Genomic DNA, 13,919 nt, shown 5'->3' on the forward strand with positions numbered 1-13,919 from the left:
AAGAGCCAGATAACTCCCTCATGAGTTGGTAGAGACCAAAAATAAAAATAAAAGAGAGTGAACGTTTGTCTTATATCTGCCAGGTGGCAAAAAATCCGACTCCAAATGAATGATATGTTACAACAGGTCTTCTGGGTGTGTAAATAAGTAGTACGTTCTGCGTATCAACCTTAATAGGTGATGATGTGTACATGTTGTGTTCACAACTTGTGATGTGGTACCTCTTTTTCAGATATTTTATTCATTGGATTAGCTAAAAACAGATATCTGGTTATTTGATCTATAAATGTTTTCTCAGTTTAACGTTCAGAACATTGTTTAATAAAAGATAGAAGATCTTTGGTATCCTGAAACCAGACACCATTGCTTGGATACTAGTGAGCATGGACGAAGGGCAGTCCTTCCTCATTGTTTATAGAGCGGTGCATACACATTTGGAAGTTGCCTGAGCTAATTGCCACTGAGCTGCTTTACGGGAGCAGATGTGAAATGCATGTCTTGCTCAAGGGCACCCTTACAGCTGTGGTTTAGGAAGCAGATAGAGTAACTGATTCATTTCCCACCACAGCATTATACTGTGGGACTCTTCAGCCCAGCAGCCTCCTTATCCATTAGGCTACCACAGCTGCCCCACAGTGCACTAACTACCCACACAACTTCACTGCAAGTAAACATGGCCGGGTTTAATTAACAGGCACAGTTTGTCGGTGAATCCTGACCACGTTGTGCCTCCGTCTCTCTCCCAGGCGTTACTTTGGTGAGAAAATCGGTCTTTACTTTGCGTGGTTGGGCTGGTACACCGGCATGTTGATCCCTGCTGCCCTGGTTGGCGTTTTTGTCTTCCTCTATGGTCTCTTCACTATGGACTCCAGCCAAGTCAGGTCAGTTCACACAACCTGCGTACCATGTATGATTGTATTGATATAAATGGAGAAATGGATTCACAACTTCCAAAAATGTTTCTACAAAAGAATCTAGATACAGTAATCCTACACACAAAGAAGTCAAATCGAATCGTGAGACACCAAAAGATTCCCACCTCTAGTAGAATGTGTCATTTAAAACGTGTATATTCTTGATTGTTGAAGTCATTTCCTGATTCATTGTCTCCCCAGTAAAGAGATTTGTGAAGCCAACACCACCATCATGTGTCCTATGTGTGAGGACACCTGTGAGCCGTGGACGCTGAGTGACAGTTGTGTCTACGCGAAGGTCAGTGCAGTTCTTGTATTCATCCGTACTTTAGCGGTGCTATCAGCCAGATTTATTACTTATAGACATTACCAGGCTAGCTGTTCCCCCTGTTTCCAGTGTCCATGCTAAGCTAAGCTAACTGCCTGCTATATGTGGCTTCATATGAACCATACAGATATAAGAGTGGTATCAATCTTCTCATCTAACGCTCAGCAAGAAAGCTTATTTCCCAAAAATGTCAAACTTTTTCTGTAAGAAATGTCTCATGTGAGGCCCCAAAACTAAAGGATTAGAAACTCTGAAGCACGATGTTGATCATCACAAAGTTCTGACGTGTATTTGAAGCTGCTAAAATTCAAAAAGACATACTTCTGTTTCATCTGTAACGCCACCATTTCAGGAAGCGCTTTTCCCGAGCAGCCTTTCATGTGCTTGTGTTTCTAGGTGACCCATCTCTTTGATAATGGCGGCACTGTGTTCTTTGCCATCTTCATGGCTATTTGGGGTACGTGGAAGCTTTTTTTTTTATTTGGTCCCTCTTCCTGATTTTGTGAACACTTGTTGTATTACATTAACTATGTGCTTCGCTTGATACAAACCCTTCTGGATTTCAAATCTATTTATACAATAGTGTGCCCGTGCTCATGCACCACTCTCCACTCAACTCCTCCAAACACATTAGGCTTTTTAACTGAGAATTCAATACAGTAAACACTCTGCGGTGCAAATACTGAATCTTTACTCTGTAATACATTTGTCAGGGAATAAATCGTGGGCAGGTTTTTTTTCTGATTGAACGTCTGCGCTTAAACTCCCAGTGCCATCCTGATGGAATTAGTCGGATAATTAAACATTTCTCCAGGGGGAGACGGTATCATTCAGCTGCCAGGGTTGTATAATTGCACTATGATGTAATGTGGTATGTTATAGATGTCATTCCCACAGCTGTAATATTTTTGTAAGAGTATGAGCAGCGTCTGTCCCAGATTCATGGATCTGCCAGCGTGGTAAATAATCACCTGTAACCAGACGACACACTTGGCACATTGGGTTCTGTGTTTGGGCTAACTGAAGGCCAACGAGAGCCGAAGAGCTAAGGGAGGTCCGTGGCTCTCAATCCTGCAGGAAAGGCTTTTGGCAATGTGGACCAAAGTAACAGTACTGCTCCACTGAGCGAGTGCACTAGGGCTGCTGTGTGAGAGCGTGTGTGTGCGAAATAGAGATAAAAGATTGGTTAGCCTAAGGGACCGAATGTAGGCATGTGCGAAGGCTGCTTTTCTCTCTCTTTAAAACAAAAGTGGGTCAACCTTTATTAAACTTTAACATTTAACAGCAGTCAAAGTTGTTCTGACGAAAGATTCACCTTCTGGTGCTTTCAAAGACCTCAATTATTTTGTGTTACCTGAATTTATCTTCATCACTGGAAACAACAACTGGAAATAACATATGTAGAGCTGCAACTAGGGGTGTTGGATATACCAGTATTGACAATAACTGTGATATCTATGTTAATAATATACATATAATAATATCGCCTTTTCACTATCCACTAGTGTAATCGTTCTTTTTGTAGAGTTATGATTACAGACTCTCTGTCATGGAACTTCTTGTTTTGTCTGACCAACAGTCTTAAGACTCAGACGTGAGTATCTGGAACTGTAATATTTGGCAGTTTTGCTTGAAAAATGACTCGATTATTAAAATAGTTGACGATTATTTTGTGTTTGTTGTTTTTATCAACTAATTGTTTCAGCTCCAAACACAAGTACTATGTTCAGATGTATGAAACAGCTGTGTTTAGGCCGCACAGCACTAATCGAATACGCGTGTCAGTTTTCATTTGACGTTCATCCCTGCTACAAAATCAGACGTGTACGTCTAATGAAAACTGACAAAAGGGCTGAATCGGTAGTATAGTGTTACCGTGAGCTGTCCAACATAGATTATATGTGATTGCAGAGTTCTTTTCCACCGACTCCGAGGTCCTCCTGTCATTACCTCTCCACTAATGCTACTAGGTAACACAATTTTCCACATATATTGAACCACATAGATATTGATTCTGAAATTCAGCCTTTATAAAAGCCTTTTTTCTGTTGCTATATATCTGTAATAAACCAGAATACATGAAAAGTCTTGACAGAAAAAGATTACCAGCATTATTTCTGGTGTGTTGTGTAGCTCACGTCACAAGAGTCCAACACAAAGGAAACAATGCCTCCCAAATGAATTCTTCCCACAGAAGCATCCCTTTTGAAGTATTTCAACACAAATAAGAGCTCGTCTGACAAAGACACAACTTGGGGGTGAAACATTGTACAAGTATAGCCTATGGTGTTGTCACTGCAGCCTGTGTTTCACTCTGGATATCTATCCGTGATGTGGTGTTTGGCTCTGCATTGTTTCCACAGTGAATGGCCCTCTGCAGTCTCATGATTATCAATCACACTGTGTGTTTCATATCAAAGTTGAACCATCGTTTCAATGATTCATGATCTCGTCTGCAGCCACAGTATTCCTGGAGTTCTGGAAAAGGAGGAGGGCAGAGCTGACTTATGACTGGGATCTTATCGATTGGGAGGAGGAAGAGGTACGTCGGCCGTACCCTCGGAAAAATCTTCATTTGATTACCTCACAATTTTAATTCATGCAGCACGTCTTCTAAATTTGACACTGATTACATGACTATAAAAAGAAGAAGAATACACTGTTCAATAGTTTGTACTGGAATATGTTTTGTGAATCAGGAGGAGCTGAGGCCTCAGTTTGAAGCCAAGTACTCCAGAGTGGAGAGAGTCAACCCCATCTCTTGCAAGCCCGAGCCTTTCCAGCCCTTCTCAGACAAACTCAGCCGGCTCATGGTGTCTGTGTCCGGAATATTCTTCATGGTAAACCCTTTGATCATTCAATAATCTCCCCCTTTGGGATTTAGGCTAAGAGTGAGATCACCGTTATTTCGTGTGCCACCTTTGGAGCGTTTATGATGTGCCAGCAGTGGCATAACATCTCCCCCTGCTGGATGAAAAGTGCATTGAGAGAAAATAGTGGATTTGGCCTTTCTGATGGCCTAATTTCTCCTATTTACTGATTACATTTGAATAATGAGTGTTTTTATTTTTACCTGAATAGGGTGTTTCTTAATCAATAGTTATTCAGTATAACATTTTGTATTTATTTATTACCTAGATTTTACCAGGATAGGTGTCATTGAGATTAAAAATCTCTTTTTCAAGAGAGTCCTGGCCGAGATAGGCAGCAGCACAGTTACAGTCACAATCATAACATTAACAATCAAAGCATTTACAGACACAGTGGCCTGCTTCAACGTCGTTCAGAGTCGCTTTAAGTCTGTTTAGAGAGAATTAGATGAATTAGTTTAACATAAGATTAAACAACCTGAACTAAAGTGTTCATCCCACCCATGCATATAACATCGCCTCCTATAAGCCTCCTTCTATCCACCATCTTTTCTTAGATTTCCCTCGTTCTGACGGCCGTGTTTGCCGTGGTGGTTTTCCGTCTCATTGCGATGGAGAAGTTTGCTTCCTTCAACTGGGATTTTGTGAAGAAGAACTGGCAGTTTGCGACCTCTGGCACCGGCGTCTGCATCAACTTTATGATCATCATGTCTCTCAACGTGGTGGGTGTCTGGACAAGCATCATCTGGCATGTTTACATATTCTGTCCAATGTTTCATTTACTTAGAACTTTGTTCCAGGAAATATCACAGCCACAGCCAGAGAGACTTTTGTGTTTGCTAAGATTCCTGTTTGCCTCTCTTTTTCATGATCATTATCCTCCTCAACCTTTTCCCTGTTGATGCTTACGAGTACTGTCATCTTGTCAGGTGTATGAAAAGGTGGCCTATCTGCTGACAAATTTAGGTGAGCGTTGTCTACAGTCTGCATGCATTTATACCTTCATTATCTTTTGCTTCCCAGGTGGTTGACAAGCATTTATTTTCTCCCTCATCCACCCCGAACAACCCCCTGTTTCTGCCCCCTCAGAGCACCCACGGACAGAGTCTGAGTGGGAGAACAGCTTTTCTCTGAAGATGTTCCTGTTCCAGTTTGTAAATTTGAACAGCTCCACATTTTACATCGCTTTCTTTCTTGGAAGGTAGGCTGGCTGCCATGAACTCTACAATTCCTGTTTACAGTGAATTTAATGAGCGATTTGTGCAAATATGTTTTGTTTCAAACTCCCTTGTCATCTGCCCAGACTTCCCTTTACCTCCTCACTGTATAGTGTTTTCTTTGGACTTCATGTTTCAGTTTTTACAAAAACTGCCTTGACTGAAAGTGTAACAAATCTGTGGTTTATCAGACATAATAAGTGCCTTCAAGTGTCTTTTTTTTTCCTACTCAGACTTTATCAGTTTGTCTCTGCTTATATTTCGCAGCTAATCTTGCCAATCTCAATCTGTTCAGGTTTGCTGGCAGGCCTGGAAAATACAATAAACTCTTTAATCGATGGAGACTGGAGGAGGTGAGTGCAATTTGTCATCACATTGGGCTAATTATTGCTTTAAAATATATTTAGAATTGTCACATAATTCGTCTTTCTAATGATCCGCCTATATATTACTATGTGAACCATTAATCTCCCACATAATTATTGGGATTTAGAATTTTAATGATCAAAAAACAGAATGGGATGAAGAGAGTCACAGGATTCGCTCATGGCTTTCAATTATCGGGCATGAAATAAGGATGTTACAGTTTTGTAATTTAAATATATTTTTCTCAGTGTCACCCGAGTGGCTGTTTGATTGATCTGTGCCTGCAAATGGGAGTCATCATGTTCTTCAAACAAATCTGGAACAACTTCATGGAGCTCGGTTATCCGTAAGTAATATTTTATTAGAATCATACGGTTCTTTCTCTATGAACCATTATAAATGCCACATTTATTCCTCAATGCTGTAAATTCAAGTGATTGGCAGTTTACAAACCTTATGTAATTTCTGTTTAGTTTATTTGTCCTTTAGCTCATTAGCAAATGAAAAGGCTTTTCTCCTGCAGAAACACATTAAATCCTCTTGTGCGGGGCTTAGGAAAAGGCTTCCTGCAGTGCTCAGTGTATTGTCAGAAATAATTGCTTTGAGTTGACAGTTAGCGACTTGCTACGTTTTCAGTTTGCTGCAGAACTGGTGGTCTCGTAGGAAGATGAAGAGACTAGGTGGTGGAGGGCAGAATGTAGAGAATAAAGCCCAGCTTCCACAGTGGGACAAAGACTGGAATCTGCAGCCGATGAACGCCCATGGACTGGTGGACGAATACCTTGAAATGGGTAAAACATTACATTCTCTTTACAAGAGGGAATGGAAAAAAAATCTAAGTATGTACATTGTTTGTGCCAAAATTGAGACGGACATCCTCTGAAGTTCATCCAAACGCTTCTTTCCTCTGCAGTTCTCCAGTTTGGCTTCACCACCATCTTTGTAGCAGCGTTCCCGCTGGCTCCTCTCCTGGCCCTGCTCAACAACATCATTGAGATTCGTCTTGACGCCTACAAGTTTGTCACTCAGTGGAGGAGACCCCTGCCTGCCCGAGCCACTGACATAGGTCAATGTGATCTCTGACTGCCCCCACACCTCCTCTGTGACTGTTGTATTTTTAGATCCAACTGTAAAACATTGCAGGAATGAAACATTTTCCATACCATGGAGATAGATGTGTTCCCATATCCTGTGCGTATGTACCGCCATATGCTGCATCTCGCCTCCCACCAGCCCATCTCCCCATGTGATTACAAGCAACACCCCCCCCCCCCCCCACTGCCATATAATATATAACCAAATCTTGTGGCAAGTTGCCCTGTAATTAAAGGAAGAATCCGGCGTGAAACGTCTTCAGCTGTAATGAACACATTATGTTTCATTCGCACAGAATCAAAGAGAAAAGCTTCTTTATAGGTTGGAGCTGACATTTACAGATCATACAGAGACTAACCTAATGCAGATGAATGATCTTCACTGACAGCACAGTAGTCTTTATAGATTATTGTAATGCAGCCAAAAAAGCCTGCAGTATTTTTGAATAACACAGTTCACAAACTATTTGGTTACGTGGCTGCATCTCAGGAGGCTGTTCAAACTCATTCTGGTTATTATTCACTGCAGATCAGTAAATGAAGAATGTTTCTTTTCCGTTGTTCATCATTATCTTCCACTCAATGCACTTTAATGTTTCACTTATAAAAGGCTTTTAAAAGCCACAAGCCAATATTCTGGCAGTGGAAAATGTTTTTACTCGTCTGGTTTGGCTGTCAGGTATCTGGCATGGGATTCTCGAAGGTATCGGCGTGCTGGCAGTCATCACCAACGCCTTCGTCATCGCCATCACCTCAGACTATATCCCCCGCTTTGTTTACGCCTTCAAATATGGCCCGTGTATGGACAAGGGACACCACCATGAGGATGAGTAAGCACTAAATATAATATGTAAGCTTTAGATATATCCGGCTGAGTGTAACGGTCTGATAGCTTCTCCTTTCCTCCCTCAGGTGTTTGCGAGGCTACATGAACAGCAGCCTGTCTGTATTTGACATGAAGGAGATGAAGTACAGCAGTCAGTTCAGATACTGCAGGTACAGAGACTACCGAGCGCCGCCCTGGAGCTCAGTGCCGTACGAATTCACCCTGCAGTTCTGGCACGTCTTGGCTGCAAGACTGGCCTTCATCATCGTCTTTGAGGTCGGTCGGCATTTCTTTTTTGCGTGTTTACCAGCAAGACAAGCAGCTAAAACTAAATTCCCCCTATGTCCTTTAAAAGTATGTGTAACTACGGAATGTTTTGTAGAATTATATATTTTTTTTACTGTTATTAATTTATGTGCTGTTTTTGTGAAAACCTTACCATTTTAGTGAGTTTAAAGCTTTAATTGTATCTCGCTGCTACAGCAGGTTGAGGAGTTTCACTTAACATCCAGGGCACATAATGTTGTTTTTGTTGTGGTGCACACAGTGTTAACATTTGCATAACGCTTATTGAATTGTGCAGCAAAAACTGGCAACTTAAGTGCCTCAGTTCTGTGGAAGGTAACTCATAAATGATTAATGCTTCCCTCAGCACCTGGTGTATGGCATCAAGTCCTTCATAGCGTACCTCATTCCGGACATACCGAAGGGTCTCTGCGATCGTATGAGGAGGGAGAAGTACCTGATGCAGGAGATGATGTACGAAGCAGAACTGGAGCACCTGCAGAAGGAGAGGAAGAAGAACGGACGGCGTTATCACCATGAATGGCCTTAGCTTATACCCCCACGTTTCCACTACATGCCGCACAGCCCTCAACTCACAGGCACAACCTCCCCCTGCCTGCTTATTTATGTATCTTAGCTTTGAGAGTCTAGCTTCACTTGGCTGATTCTGTACACCAAAGACGCCCCAAACCTGTCAGGCTTCAGGCTCTGAACCTGACCACTCCCTCGCCATCTGTTCCACGTTCAGTGTTGGCGCTGCTCTCGGTCCCTGGCTCTGAACCTCTCCCGCCCCGATCCCTCACCTGGCTTCACCCAGCAGGTCGCCCTTGGGTCTGTGCTGTGTCATGGCTTCACTGGAAAAAAACCTGTGCAATTGTAATGTTTACTATGCAGATCAAGGGCTGCAGCTCACCACTGTTCACCTTTGGCACCCATCCTGCACTCTCTCTGTGTGGCAGCTAGCGCTACGCTTTGACTCTGTTTGGTGCAGCTCGCAGCATGGCCGTGTGTTTCTCCCGTCAGCATCGGCAGAGCCACAGTTCTGCCGGTTATATGTGACAGAGCTACTGTGGCACTTAGCGTTTCTTGTTGTAAAAGAGATTCTGGTGATGTGGCTACCATATACAATGAACACTGTTCTTGCCAAGCGACTGTATATTGAAGCATGCTGATTAATATTTACGAAAAGAAAAACATAACAAAAAGCAAAAACAACAGCATTCACCGTGGAGGATGTGAACATCCATTCAGTACGTCTGACAAAGAATTATACAAAGTGCATGGTAATATTGTTTTGTATCTTTTGATAGACAATGTCCCCGTTTGTCTTGATGCCTGGTTCACGTGTGTCTGTACTCGGTGTGAGCTGTGTGTTAATCTGCTACTGCTGATCTTGACTGTCTTGAGGTGAGGAAATGTGAACTTTAGTGCGATTTGATTGTGCCTACAGTTGTGCGCACCACAATTGTGTCACCAACATCACGTGTGCCTGTTTGTGCTGCACGTGCTTTTTCAAGTGCAAGAAATATTCTCTGTCGTCGTTCTGTTGTGTGATCTTCTCTGAACTCTCTGAACTCTCCTGTAAGGATTTGTTTTGGATGCGAGTCACACCACAGTACCTACTCGGGTCTCAACTAATGGCTCTGAAACACTGTATGCGTTGTAATGTGACTCCCATCATGAACAATGTATACACTCGCATGCAGGAGCTGCAAATCTGCTCTTCCGTTCTGCGCTCGCAGCCTGTTTTTCATTTGTTGTTGGAAGCCCTGGAGCGTGGTTGAAACTTGGATCACTTAGACATACCTGTGGCTTGGATGTTCAGCTTGCAAATGAACATCCATCCACTGTTACTCACTCACAAAGAACACCAACATACTTCATTTCTAGTCTTTTGCTAAGCATACGGTCAGATGCGGTTTTTAGCTGCTTCCTGACCTTTTACTCATGTGAAACTAAGGAATTAGGTTTTGTTGTAACCTTTCATTGTGGTTTGCCTCCGATGTTATGGAGCAGCATGTTTTTGGGGAACTCAGGAAAACAGGCAGCATGAGCGACGCATCCATCTGTGAGTCAGAATCATTTCCTGTTTCATTCAAGATGAGATGGAGAGTTATGGAGTGAGACATATTAACGAGAGGGATTTGTATTTTGTAGGTGATGAGAACTTTAATGTCGACCCAAAAGCTTCAGTACAGGTCATGTTGATCATATGATGGTAAATAAGATTTAGTAAACGAGAAAGTTACACCAACCTGAGGATATCACCACCCTGAATGCATTGCACTCAACACTGAAAAATGTATTTATCATTTTATAAGAATTGTTGGTTATTTAAATGTATTTATTTACTTTTCTTTTCTTTGAATATACATTTTATGATGTATTTAATGTTTTTATACTTTTTATTTTGTGCTATCATTATGAGTTCACAGTATTCACCCTCAGATAAACAAAGCAACATTCACATTTCTCAGGTGTCCTCTGAATGTCTTATATTTTTTAAGATATATATTTTCTTTACTGCAGTGCATTTGCATGATTATAATGCAGGTTGCATGTTTGATTTTGCATATTCACAGAAAGTAGATTAGAGCAGATCAGAACTCAGTTAATAATGGAGACATACTGTAGGTTAAGAAGTAATGATGCTTTCAGGTCATAATGTTCAATCCATTGATCATAATCATTTCATTCACAAGAGAGAGATTGTTTTAATCCTCATTCCAATATTTAGAAAGGTTAGTCCAGGTTTTCAGAATATCTTCCCTGCTATGTGAACATTTAAAATCTATGCATGTTGGTATCCTTTAGTTTGAACAGATGCAGATGTTAATGTACTGGTACATTAGTGCTATAGAGTATGCATGACTTAACACCTGCTTTGAGCAGAGCTAACTTCTGTAAAGTTGTTCACAGCGTCTTAAACATATCACTTCCCCTTTTCAGTGTTGATCCTTTTTGAACGTCCGGACAAGATGTTATGCTCCTTGATGTGGCGGGATTTTAAACTGTAAGAGTATTTTCTAAATAAAAGTTTGGACTCCAGACTGATTTATATAATCTGGCCCGGACTGAATTTCAAGGACAGTCTTAAAACAACCAAACACGTGAATCCTCAGATTTGCTCAGTTTGAACACTCAACTAGGGAATTAGAACAGTAGAAAATGTTTACCCCCTTTCAGCTAAAGTCTTTAACGTAATGGGATAGGGGTGATATTATGAATTATTAAGACCTTGGATGTTTGACTTACCCAGCTTCTAATGATTTTACTGTTATCTTCTCCCCTCTGAGAGCATAGGTTCACCTTCTCACTAACAAATGCTGCACGGTGGTGGAAAGGCTGCCTTAATGCCTTCTACTGTTGGCGATAGCACAATATGGGTATTGCATAATAAGTAATAATGGCATGACCTTGCACATCTCTGAAAAAAATAGTCTTGGGAGGATTACGCTTTCTGAATGCCTCCTAATAGGATTGCGCTTGAGCAAGTGATGTACTTGATGTCGAAGCACAGTGACGTTAGACCATAGATTTAACTGTATAATAGGGTGGTATCAGTCGTGACATGAAGTGTATCAATGACATTGTTTACTTCGTTCCTGTTTACATGTAAAAACATATTGAAATGTATAAAAAAATAATGTAACATAAAATAATTTGGATATCACTCTTTTCTGTAATAAATCATGGATTGTATCTTTTAAATCAAATCGCTCTCTTCATTTGTGTTACTGTGATACAAACGGCAGACAAACAGCCTCTGGGCCTGGCTGATATCATCTTCATGAACTTTAACTAAATCTGCTTACGGAACAAACCAGAGCACAGTGGAGAGCAGGGATTGTTTTCTCTTTTCCCCCCGTTATTATCACAAACCACAAATCTTTTTGCCAAAGAGCATTCATAGAACATATTGTTAAAAACAACCCACTATTTGAGTAATGTAGAATGTCCCCACTATGTTATGACTCACATCCACTCATAACATCTAAAGACTCCAGAAGAAACACAAAATGCTTTACTTTAAGCTCTGATAATAAATGTTTAATACTTTTATTATTTCATGTGTCCCTCACCCAGATATTTCCTTTCACCTCTTTGACCAACAGACGTCATATACTGGCCTAAAAAGCTTTGCTTTCACATTCTCGCCACTGTTTTGGTCTTATAGCGAAAATAAAAGTTAATATATAGATGTATTGCATTTCTATCTTGTAGTGCTGTCATCCAATACAAAGGGAAGTAGATGTTGTGTGGTACTGGGTATGCCGAAGAAATATATGTGTAGTCAAAGTCTATGCAAACAATATGGAATTTATGGACATAAATAATTAAATGGAGGCCAAAAACAACTTAAAATTGCAGAAAAGAGGAGGAAACAAAAGCTGAAACATGCAGGAAAAAGCACTCAAACCCTTTCCTTAAGTAACTGCGTACAGAAGAAAAACAGCTAAATGTACTCAATCAATGGTAAAAGTACTTGCTCTGCAGAAAAAAGGCAACTGTGATTGTTATATTATCAATTCTCCTTTTACTGATTGAATACAAAAGGTGGAAGGTTATGTTTGTGTGTGTGGTTATGTTTACAGGCTCCAGTGAAAAAGGGAGGAAAAAAATCACATACATCTGATCCCTACAAAAAGAAAGATGCTCTTGTTCAACACAAAATGTACTCGAGCTCAGTCGCACATAGTTCAAGCAGTCGGGGGCATCAAACCTGTGGGTCTCTCTGCCAATAAAACAGAAGCAGCGTTATTCACATTTTGAGCAGTTTTCCAGAGACGAAATTCTAACCACAGCTTCATATATCAGTTATGTTAACCACTCTCCGTCTCGTACAGACTGCTGACATTAGTTCTCGGTCTCTACGAGCACCTCCAGCTGACTTGTGTTATTCATACTGTATAGTGCAGTGCAGATTTACGGTGCCGGTTAGGAAGGTAATCAGTGGGCCCGTGGAGACTGTGGTCATAAATCCAAAAGCACCGAGATGTAAACAGGAAAGGGAGCCAAGGATGACCAGCAGGGGACAAAAGAGTCACAACACTCACGTCCACAAATCATCAGCAACCTGAGTACAAGAAACTATTTCCAACATTACAGGGGGAGGTGTTCACTGCTCCACAAGCTGGTTTGAATGAGTTCTGCTATAAGAATTCAAAAGACAAAGTATTTTTAATAAAAAATTTGTTCCATTGATTTCATCGGAGAAGGGTTAGTGAATTCAGTCGGTCCACCACTTTGGTTCACTATTATGAAGGTTAACATGTGAAGTTCAGAGTGAAATATATGAGAACTGAATAGATTGTCATGACATTTTGTCTATATTGACATTTCCTTCAGAATTAATTAAAATAAATTTGATATCCTGACTTTACATCAGGTCAAAAGTTTAAGTTGTCCAATTCTTTGGTTTATGACCAAATATCTGCAAACTTAATGCCCACTTATTTAAGCTTACTGAACCCTCGATGGTGAACATGGTAAACATTACCGCTTAACATCTGCATGTTAACATTGTCATTGTAGGCATTTTAGCATGATGATGTTAGCATTTAGCTCTAAGCACAGCTGCGCCTAAGTGAAGCCTCACAAAGACTCTTGTCAAGTCTTGTTAAGTTATTACACTTTCAAAAATGCATCCCTGTACTGAGGCTGTCAGCAAAATTCTCATCAACTCTTTCGATTTAAAGTCTTTTCCGGGTCCTATGAGGTCCATCCAAGATGATTTATCAGCATTTGAACTGAAAGCACATTTAGAACGCCTTGTTTAACTTATACAGAGCAGGAAAACGGGGGAAAGAAAATCTGTTTTCATAAAATGAGCTATTTCAAGCAATAGTACAGTACAGCAGGCATGGTGGTAAAATGTCTAACAGGGTGAAAGAGGGGGGAGAATCAGATGTGACCGATGAGTTGACCTGAGTAAAGCCTCCTGCACTGAGAAGCAGCACACTCTGCACTCTCTGACTTTGCAGAGCTGGATGGATGGAGGAACTGACACCTGTACAGA

General features: G+C 40.9%; 1 protein-coding gene across 6 annotated transcripts in view; it reads left to right on the forward strand.

The window, feature by feature from the left end:
- Positions 1-11,610, forward strand: part of ano3 (anoctamin 3) — a 34,593-nt gene extending 22,983 nt beyond the window's left edge. For all 6 annotated transcript variants that reach the window (XM_029433796.1, XM_029433797.1, XM_029433798.1 and 3 more), the window contains exons 11-25: positions 747-881; positions 1,116-1,212; positions 1,639-1,699; positions 3,702-3,784; positions 3,942-4,082; positions 4,670-4,834; positions 5,042-5,078; positions 5,202-5,313; positions 5,625-5,682; positions 5,944-6,041; positions 6,332-6,486; positions 6,609-6,761; positions 7,469-7,619; positions 7,702-7,891; positions 8,268-11,610. In XM_029433796.1, coding sequence (XP_029289656.1) covers positions 747-881; positions 1,116-1,212; positions 1,639-1,699; positions 3,702-3,784; positions 3,942-4,082; positions 4,670-4,834; positions 5,042-5,078; positions 5,202-5,313; positions 5,625-5,682; positions 5,944-6,041; positions 6,332-6,486; positions 6,609-6,761; positions 7,469-7,619; positions 7,702-7,891; positions 8,268-8,450 — 1,819 coding nt within the window. In that variant the 3' untranslated portion in view covers positions 8,451-11,610. The remainder of the gene's footprint in view (positions 1-746; positions 882-1,115; positions 1,213-1,638; positions 1,700-3,701; positions 3,785-3,941; positions 4,083-4,669; positions 4,835-5,041; positions 5,079-5,201; positions 5,314-5,624; positions 5,683-5,943; positions 6,042-6,331; positions 6,487-6,608; positions 6,762-7,468; positions 7,620-7,701; positions 7,892-8,267) is intronic.
- Positions 11,611-13,919: the final 2,309 nt, after the last annotated feature.

This window comes from Cottoperca gobio, chromosome 6 (assembly GCF_900634415.1).
Source record: "Cottoperca gobio chromosome 6, fCotGob3.1, whole genome shotgun sequence".
NCBI lineage: Eukaryota > Metazoa > Chordata > Actinopteri > Perciformes > Bovichtidae > Cottoperca > Cottoperca gobio.